This window comes from Camellia sinensis, chromosome 1 (assembly GCF_055761805.1).
Source record: "Camellia sinensis isolate YWXY chromosome 1, ASM5576180v1, whole genome shotgun sequence".
NCBI classification, from domain to species: Eukaryota; Viridiplantae; Streptophyta; class Magnoliopsida; order Ericales; family Theaceae; genus Camellia; species Camellia sinensis.
The window spans coordinates 231,036,609-231,047,208 of NC_138961.1; the positions used below are offsets into that span (position 1 = coordinate 231,036,609).

General features: G+C 34.9%; 1 protein-coding gene across 1 annotated transcript; it reads right to left on the minus strand.

Annotated features, from left to right (window-relative positions):
- Nucleotides 1-7,114: 7,114 nt before the first annotated feature.
- LOC145822696 (uncharacterized) lies at nt 7,115-10,284 on the minus strand. Its single transcript, XM_082920468.1, has 4 exons — nt 9,573-10,284; nt 9,242-9,370; nt 8,658-8,768; nt 7,115-7,467 (listed from the first exon to the last, which is right to left on the minus strand). Exons 1-4 carry the CDS (start codon nt 10,282-10,284, stop codon nt 7,115-7,117), a joined length of 1,305 nt encoding a protein of 434 aa, XP_082776594.1.
- Between the last annotated feature and the right edge of the window lie 316 nt (nt 10,285-10,600).

Here is a 10,600-nt window from a genome sequence, read left to right on the forward strand (position 1 = left end):
TAAAAAATAAAATGACATACTTTTATACTTTATGAGTCATAACTAAAACAAAAAATTGTTATAACTAAATACAATATGAGACATAATTAAAGAACTTATAAGTCATAATTAAAATAATGTTATAATTAAAAAAATTAATTATAATTAAAGAATAAATTAACATAATTAAGTGCATATCATACACCTTTTTCAAGGGTACTTATATTAGAATTTCCCTTCTCTGAGGCACAATCATCATACATAGCTTCAGTCCTTTATTGAATTCTTGAGACACCTTATTTATTTATTTATTATTATTTGGAATATATTCTTCAATCTTTTCTCACCAAGAGAAAGAAAGTAATGTTTGAACATATATATGCCCAGCTAATAGTTTGGCCAAGTGTAAGTCTTTCTCAAAAATCAAACAAAACCTTTCTTCCAATTCCCATGCAAATGTTCCCCCTTTTCCGTATGATCATTATCTATTTTTCATTTTCACATAATCAAATTTAAGGTTACGGAATTTTTTTTTTTTTTTTTTGGGGGGGGGGGGGGGATTGATTAAGGAATGACTTGCTTCACTTTTTTCTGCAGCTTAAGCTAAAAGTTGATTATAAGAATTTAATATTTATTTGTAATGAATAATTAATGGAGAAAATTGGTAAAAAATTCATTTCAAATGAGTATAAGGAATTAGATTGTCACAATTCAAACCCGCTCCTATAGGTTTAGTATCATAACCGGCGAATAATTTGTGATTACCAAAGGTCTGATTAACAATAATGACAATAATGCATGATAAAGGGGCTAGCAGAAGCCAATCAATAATAAGATAATGTCCAATGAGCTATGAGGATCTGAATGAAAATAAACTTTCATATACATAGCCATATTCATAACTACTTATGCTCATAAACGCATATATACATACAAGACAATATGCAAAATGGAGAATTAATCTCATTATCAAAGACAGTATAAACAAAAGTCTTAAAACATTCATTACACTTAGCAAAATCAAAAGGGTGTGTTTGAACCACTCAAAAAGCCTTGACACATTCAGGTTCGAAATCTCGCTATGAGGCACAAAAGTTAGCTTGACAAAACAAGGGTTCAGGTCGGCATCACTAACTTTGGTCCGATGCTTGATCACCTACATATATATAATAAACTGTGAATTAAAACCCAATGAATAACAAATGTGTAAAGAGGTTAAAAATGATGTCCTTACAATCTTTGAAACAATCGATTACCATAGAACGTTTTCAATCAATATCTTTTTGTCAATCAATCGTTCAATCTTTCAATTCAATCAATCATATTCATACTCATATAGGTCATACGTTGTCACAATCTAAACCTGCCCCTATAGGTTTAGTGTTGTAACCGGCCAATAATCTAAGATTACCAAAGGCCTAACTGAACAGATTAAATAAACGGGGCTAGCGAAAGCTAATTATAGAAGAAGAGCAATCGTCCAATAAGCTGTGAGAACTTACATGAAACAAAATGACCAACTCCATATATATACACATAGATTAACATATACATCAAGTCATAAGAATTCCCAGTCTCAATACATATAAAAGAAAAATAAAACTGAACACAACAGAGGAACGATGCGCAAAAGGGTAAACACCGGCCACCTCAAAACTCTGACAGATGGAAACCTCGTGGTAAGGCACAGAGGTTAACTTGACAAAACCAAAGCAAGGTCGACACCACTATGTCCTCTCCTAAACTGGATCACCTACATAATATATCAAAATATGAGCTAGAGCCCAGTGAATAACAACTGAGTAAAGGGGTTCTGAATGATGGTCATAATGTAAAACAAATTACATACTGAGCGGGTTCTTATTACATATAGAAAGCATAATGTAATACATGGTACATCCATAAGCAATAAGTACAGGCGGTCATGAAGACCGAAGATCAGATGTGATGGCCACCACTATGATAAACAAAAATCCCATGAATTGGAACTGACAAAGATCTCTGTAATCATGTACACAAATACCAAGGATGCTACGATAAACAGTGTAAGCAGAAGTAGAATCATCATTCATAAATATAAGAAAACATATCAGAACAAAGCATAATTTTAAAGTAGGGAAAAGGGTACTTTAAATTAAACATATCTTTATAACAGTGTTACTCACGGTTGGCTCTATGATGCAAGTGACTAGAACGTAGCGTTTGACCTACACAGACAAATATAAGCATAGCACACTTAATTCGCTATACAACCAACTAATTAGTTTCATCACTTAGGAATTGATTGGTCTAAATGTCTTTTGCTCTCGTTTAATGTCCATGCAGTACAAATGGACGTCAATTATGGATGCAAATCACACTAACGGAGGCCTGAGAGTGAGGTAAACGAAGCAGAAAAGTGAAACCGAGATTGCCAAACAACCGCATATGCGGAGCTCTTTGGCTGCACGTGTGGGACCCTCTCTGCACGTACGCCACCAGGTGCTTTTTATGCAGAATGCTCTCAGCACCTCCCCTGATATCCGCACGTGCGGGCCTACCCGCTGCACGTGCGCCAGTGCTTCCCGCATGTGCAAGCTCCCCAGCCACACGTGCGGTTCTAGGTGTTCTAGAACCGAATTTCTACTCTGTTTTCTGAGCTTCAAACCACCAAAAATCAAACTCAAATTCGATCAAATCAAAGACCAAAAGTTAACAAACATAGTGTATAAACAATTACCAAGTTCAAACCAAGAATAAAACTTTAAATTCAAACTCAAGTTCCACAACCCCATAAACAACCTCAAGGTTAAAGAGAAAACAAATCCTATGCATATGGAAATTCTATGTTTCAACAAAATCAGGGAAATCTAACTTAAAGTCATGCAAGACCAAGTAAATGAGCTTAAGTAAAGCCATTTAAGCAAGGATATGGAAGAATTCCTCCTGTTAGGGTTATAACATAACTTATACTACCCAACTCCTCACTCTCTCCCTTAGTCCCATGAGTTCAAGATGAAAATTCATTCTCATGCAAGAAATTAGGAAGAACTCTTACCTTAATGAGTTAATTTGATGAAGTTACTTCAAATTCTCCTCTTTTCCTTTACCTTCCTCTATTCTCTTCTTGTTCACTCACTCAAACTCTAGAACACTGTTTAACTCCCCCAGGTTTTATCTCTCTCTCTCTCTCTCTCTCTCTCTCTCTCTCTCTTATTGAGTTCAGCATATATATATATATATATATATCTAAGTTACTTAACTTGGATTAATTAAATGAGAGTCTCATTTCTTGAATTACTTAACTAATTAATTAAATTACTACTTAACCTAATTAAGGTGAATCAACTCTACTCACCTAGTCCATTAATTAATTTATAACCCTACAATTTAACGAATCAAACAGGTCTTTTTCATAAATAAGCATATATGTCGACAAATATGATGCTTATAACACATAAATAAGCATATAATGCATAGATAGATACATAATTAAGATTAATTATAAAATTAACGGCTAAGTAAGAGGCGGGTGTTATATACGTGGTGCATCCGATAGCAACAATACAATACAATAGGTCTTAAAGACCGAACAATCAATTGATGGCCATAAAACAATAACAATCAGCTTGTTTGGTTCCAGTTTTCAGAAAATAGTTTTCAGAAAATTCTACTTTTTTATTTTTCATATTTTAATGTTTTCAATGAATTTTTTTTAATATTTTAAGCAATTTTTTTAAAATGTTTAGACACACCTAACATAAACACATTTAAAAAGTATAATATTTGTGAAAAAAAAATCTTTAAAAAATACACTAAATACCAAAAAATATAAAAAAAAAAATTATTACATTTTTGTATTTTTGTGTATTTATCAATTTTTTAAGGGCAAATTACATATACCTCCCTCAGGGTTTGGCTAAATTACAGATACCCCCTGAGGTTTCGGAAATTACATCTCGCCCCTTGAGGTTTGTATTTTCATAACAATTTGTCTCCTGAGATTTATATTTCATAACAAATTACCTCCTAATTTGTTATGCAAATATAACATTCAGGGGGAAATTTGTAATTTCTCAAACCTCAGGAGGGTATTTGTAATTTAGCTAAACCTCAAGGGGAGTATATGTAATTTGCCCATTTTTTAAAATATTTTACTATTTAGATACATCTACGTAAAGTGCATCTAAAAAAGTAAAAAAATTACTTAAAATTTAAAAAATATTCACTAAAAACAAAAAAACACAAAAAACAAAAAACTCAATTTTCAAAAAATTGAATTTAGAAAACTGAAACCAAACACACTGAATAGTTCCAAGATTTAGAACTGACAGAGATCTCTGTAACAATAACGATATCAATAACAATAACAATAACAATAACAATACACTATGGATGCCACGAATACAATTCAAAAGAAAATCATCATTCAAGCGATAGGAAGTAATCATTTAAAAATAATATAATTTATCATTCAGAAAATAAATACAATTTGAACGTATCTTTACAACATTATTACTCACAGTGGGCTCCGTGGAACACGTGCTATAAAGCACTAAGGAAGCATCGCCCGACCTAACAAACAAATTCAAGCACGACAATTCAATGACATTCATATCGCTAGCCAATTCTATTCGATTCAGTTGTTACTTATTCAATAACTACTCGTCTTTACTAATTCGGTTCTAATTTTTCAATTATACACTCTAATGCACGTGTGAGATGAAAATGATCATAAAAGCACCTTCAAACCATGCAAATAGAAGCCCGGAAGTTGGAAAAGATGAGCAAAAAACAAACTAGAGTTGACCAAAGGGGCCGCACATGCGAGGGTTATTGCCGCATGTGCAGGACCATCACCGCACCTGTCTCCGCATGTGTATATGATGTTGTGTGCTCTGCAGAAATGCCTTGTTTTCACACGTGTGAGGCCCTAGGCCACATGTGCAGCGATGCCAAACAACCAGTCCTAAAACTGTTATGTTTGAGCAGTGTGTTTCTTTGCAAAATCAAGTTCATTTTCATGCAATTCATTACCAAAATTCATAGAAACATGTTAGACTTTGAACCTTGACCATGGAACACAAATCAAAACTTGTAAACAATGACCAAATTACTAGTAAATAAATCAAATCCTCATTTTGGTATGTATTTGCATAAACATGCAAGTGTAAGCTTTTAAACTCAAACTTCCATGGAATTCCCTCTCAATTTGAAAAACCATACAAGAATGTAAATGGAGGAAATCAAATATCCATGAATGATGCCATGCATGCACCTATGTAAAGTTAATTTGGTCAATATTTTTCCATACCAAGACATGCATATCCTAAACTGTTAATATCATGAGCAAACCTCTAATTACTTATAAATTCATTCTCAATTAAATTTGTATCTTGGAAGATGATGAGTGTATAAGCTACCATTGCAAGAATTTGTAGGGAAACCTTACCTAAGTTGTCAAATGTTGATCAATTCAAGAGTTTTACAAGTTCTTCTTTTCCTCCCTTGGACTTTAAGCTCTCTCTAGTTTCTCTACCAAGTGCACTCTCATCATCTCTCTCTACGTGTATGTATATAGCAACTCCACTACTTCTCTTCTTTAGTCAATTGATTAGTAGGATTTTTTTTTTTATTTCCTTTAATACTTATTCTTCAAGATTAACTTAAGTTAATAATAAAACACACTAATTTAATGCAACTCAAATTCACTCAATTTAATTAAGCCTCATCACCTTATAATTTTAATTACATTAAGTTAAATTATGCTAAGGTGAATTAGGCTCTAATTCCTTTCCAATCTCTTAGTTCTAACTTGTTCAAATTAACAAATCAGACAGGTTTAAAGTCACTCTAACCTATCTATTCACAATAACAATACAATACCAACCAATGAATATAGCATATATCACATAATTCACAATTAACACATAATCACATAATTAGCAATAAGCATATAATTAATATAATTAATTTACGTAATTAAAGAGGCGGTTGTCACATTCTCCACTCCTTAGGACGTTTGAACTAACGGAATTTCCTTATTTCTCAACTTCTTGATCCGTCTGTTTACAATCTAAAAGGGCATTTCTTCATACGTATAATCATGACTCAATACCACATGAGTAGGCTCAATAACATGAAAAGGATCCCGAAGATAATCCAGCAAGATCGAAACATGAAAGACATTATGCATATGTTTTATTCGAAAGGAACTGCTACCTGATAAGCCACTGGATTAATCTTTTTAATGATTTCATACGGCCCAACATACCTTGGTTCCAAAGCGAGTCTACCCTTTCATTGGTGTCACCTTAATAAAAACATGATCACCCACTTCGTATTCCATGTCTCGCCTTCAGACATCCATATACCTTTTCTGTCGGCTTTGTGCAGTTTTCAATCTTTATTGAATCAATTTCACATTTTCCATTATTTCATGTACAATCTCAAGCCCAAGTAAAGGCCCATCTCCAACTTTAGCCCAACAAATGGGAGACTGACATTTTTTGTCATATAATGTCTTGAAAGGCGCCATACAAATGCTTGAATGAAAACTATTATTATAGACAAATTCAGCTAGAGGTAAGTGAGTTTACCAATTCCCTTGAAAATCAAGCACACACATGCGTAACATGTCCTCCAGAGTTTGGATTGTTCTTTCTGACTAGCCATTTCTCTATGGATGGTATGCACTGCTCAATCTCAATTCAGTACCCAATGCCGTTTGCAAACTTTGCCAAAATCTTGATGTGAATTTCGAATCCCTATCAGAAACAATGGACACAAGCACTCCATGCAATCTAACAATCTCACTAATGTAAATTGCAGCCAATTTATCCGCATTATAAATTGTTTTGATAGATAAGAAATGAGTAGACTTAGTCAAACGGTCAACAATGACCCAAATTGAATCCATATCTCCAATGGAGCGAGGTAGTCTAACGATAAAATCCATAGTGATATGTTCTCATTTCCACTCCGATATTGGCGGTGGTTGGAGCAATCCAACAGGTCGTTGATGCTCGACTTTGACTTGTTGGCAATGTAAGAATTTTGATACAAACTCAACAATATCTTTTTTCATTCCCAGCCACCAAAAATTGAGCTTCAAATCTTGGTACATTTTTGTATTCCCTAGATGGATAGCAAGTCTTCAACTGTGGGCTTCTTGCAAAACTCGCTTTTTCAAGTCAACATCATTTGGTACACATAATCTACCTTGAAATTTCAATACACCATGTTCAAAAACAAAATCCGGCCTTGGTTTGGATTCCTGCTCATTAATAATCTTCTTCAGAAATTCATCTTGTTGTTGTTTTTCTCTAATTTCTTCAAGAATCGCCGATAGAGGAAAAATAACAGCCAATGGCCCACTTTGCTCCCGCAAAACAATTTCGACTTCCAATTTCTCAAGGTCATGTAGCAATTCTCTTTGCCCAGTAAGTAAGCAAGCCAAATTCCCAATTGATTTCCAACTAAGTGCATTAGCAACAGTGTTAGTTTTCCCTGGATGGTACAAAATTTGCAAGTCATAATCTTTTATCAATTCCAGCCATCTCCGTTGTCTCATGTTCAACTCTTTCTAGGTAAAGAAATACTTTAAGCTCTTGTGATCAGTATAAACCTCAAATGTTGCCCCATACAAGTAATGATGCCAAATTTTCAATGCACATACTACTGCGGCAAGTTCCAAATCATGAGTCAGATAGTTCTTTTCGAGTGGCCTCAATTGTCGAGAAGCATATGCTATCACTTTCCCATTCTGTATCAATACACACTCCAGACCCTTATAAGAAGCATCACTAAAAATAGTAAATCCATCCGTACCTGAGGGTAAGGTGAGAATCGGTGCAGTCACAAGTCGAGTCTTCAATTCTTGAAAGGCTAACTCTCTCTGATCGGTTCATTCAAACGGTACTCCTTTCTGAGTCAATTAAGTCAAAGGCAAAGTAATTTTAGAAAAATCTTTCACAAATCTTTGGTAGTATCCGGCCAAACCCAAGAAACTCCGGACTTTAGTAACATTAGTCGATCTAGGCCAATTTACCATTGCTTCAATTTTCTGTGGGTCAACTGAAATGCCATATTTATTAATTACATATCCCAAAAATATAACACTATCAACCCAAAATTCACACTTTGTCAGTTTTGCATATAATTTCTTCTCTCTCAAAGTTTGCAAAGCAATTCTCAAATGGTGTTCATGTTCTTCTTTACTTTTGGAATAAATCAAAGCGTCATCTATAAAAACAACCACAAATTCGTCGAGGAATGGCTATAAGATCCATAAATGCATTAGGCGCATTAGTAACTTCGAAAGGCATAACAAGAAATTCATAATGACCGTACCTTGTTCGAAAAGTAATCTTTTCAATGTCCTCAGCTTTGAATTTCAATTAGTAGTATATGGATCTAAGATCAATTTTGAAAATACTTGCGCACCTTGCAATTGGTTGAATAAATCATCAATGCGATGCAACGGATACCTGTTCGTCACTGCCACCTTGTTCAATTCATGGTAGTCAATGCAAAGTCTTAATGAACCATCATTCTTTTTCACAAATAAGACAGAAGCTCCCCACGGTGATGTACTAGGCCTGATAAACTTTTTGTCGAACAACTCTTGTAATTGGATTTTCAGCTCTTTCAATTAGTAGGTGCCATTCTATACGGAGCTTTAGAAATTGGCTGTGTACCCGGTATCACCTCAATAGTGAACTCAATTTCCCTGTCAACCAAATCCCCTGGCAATTCATCTGGAAACACATTTGGGAATTCTCTGACTATAGGAATACTGTCCACATTAGCTTTAGTATCAACAGGCACGGTCAATATACAACATAAATACCCTTTACACCCATTTTTAATCAATTTGAATGGTTTCATAGATGAAATCAAGTATGTGGAAGGTACAACACCAACTCCATTAAATACAAATTCAAGCAATCCAGGTGGACGAAAAATAACTTGTTTTGTCACACAATCAATGGAGGCATGATGTTTTGTTAACCAATCCATTCCCAAAATTACATCAAAATGATTAAGATTTAGAGGCAGCAAATCAACATATAAAAGCACATCTCCAATAACAATCTCACATGCAGGATACACATAAACACAAGTCATGGACCCCCCCCAGTAGGTGAAAATATAGCTAATAAATAGTTCATAGGTTTTAGTGGTCTATTAAATTTTCGTGAAAAAGCATGCGAGACAAACGAGTGTGTAGACCCCAAATCAATCATAATATAAGCATTTTGAGCACAAATAGGGAGTATACCTGACACCACTATCTCAGTGTTCTGCACATCCCCTGGTACAAGTGCAAACATCCAGCCTTGCCTCAAAGTTTCTCTTCTAGTAACTTTAGAATTGGGTTTTGGTGTAGCGATTAATGCTGCAGCACTTGCTACAGGTCTAGTAAAGTTCTGAGATACAAGAGGACAGTCTTTAACTATATGCCCCGGAGATTTTATAACAAACCCCTTTGTGTCTTTTGCTTCATTCTGGACAAGGCGGTATAGAATTGTTGCCTTGGCTGGAACTGCTTATTGACCCTGTATTCTGCTTTTTATTCAATGAGTTGTTCCGGCCCTTTTTGAAATGGAAACCTTGTCTCTTACCCCACCATTCAGTCACCGGCATCTTAGCTTGTTTTAATGCTGCAACATTTGTCTCAGCTATGATAGCCCGATCTAGGACATCCACGTACTTAAGTAATTTCAGGACATTGAACCGATCAAGTATCTCTACATTAAGTCCACCCTCAAACTTTCTAGCCTTTTTATAATCAGTGTCTACCATGTGTGGTGCATAGTGAGCAAGCTCGGTGAACTTAGCTTCATATTCTGCTACTGACATGGTACCCTGCTTTAGTTGCTCAAATTCGGTCACTTTTTGGTCACGAACACATTGAAGGAAGTATTTATCGTAGAATGCTTCCTTGAATTGAGCCCAAATCATCGCATTATTATCTTCATCCACAAGCATCCACCATCGTCTTGCCTTTTCTTGTAAAGTAAAGGTAGCCAACAACAATTTTTGTGCCTCGAAACACGAGAATACTTCAAATAACTTTTCAATTTCTAGGATCCATGCTTCGACTTTTAGTGGTTCCAGTCCTCCCTGGAATGTCAGTAGCTTCATTTTGTTAAACTTTTGTGTTAAAGCAATAACATCATCGTTAGCATTTGGTTTTGGCTGTACTGGTATCAGAGGAGGAAGTGGGGGTTGTTGATTCTGTTGTTGTCTTAGAGCCTCAGTCAATAATTCAGCCATTCTTTCCCAATCTTGCAATTCTTGTTTCAAATGATTCAGTTTCATTTGTATTCCTTGCATTCTCCATTGTACTATATAAAACATGATAATAATAAACATAGGAAATATGGTTTCATATTCATGTATGTTAATTCATATACATATATTATATCCACACGCACTCATTTATGCTCATGTAATGGGCTAATTGCTTTTCTAGGATACCCTATAGCTCATTTGGACGCGTTTGTGCGGTATAACTTGTGCTCTGATACCACTCTGTCACGACCCAAACCCGTCCCTATAGATTTAGCATCATAACCGGCCAGTAATCCGTGATTACCTGTTACGCCCCAAAATTTGGACACAAATACTTAAAATA

Bases quoted from the DNA above. Each gene is read 5' to 3' on its own strand.
- LOC145822696 (XM_082920468.1), bottom strand. From the start codon at position 10,284: ATGAAACTGAATCATTTGAAACAAGAATTGCAAGATTGGGAAAGAATG. The intron at 9,371-9,572 runs GTTTCCATTTCA...CTAGACCTGTAG, and splicing joins ATGGTGGGGTAAGAGACAAG to CAAGTGCTGCAGCATTAATC. The intron at 8,769-9,241 runs GTATACTCCCTA...TTGATACTAAAG, and splicing joins CACTGAGATAGTGGTGTCAG to CTAATGTGGACAGTATTCCT.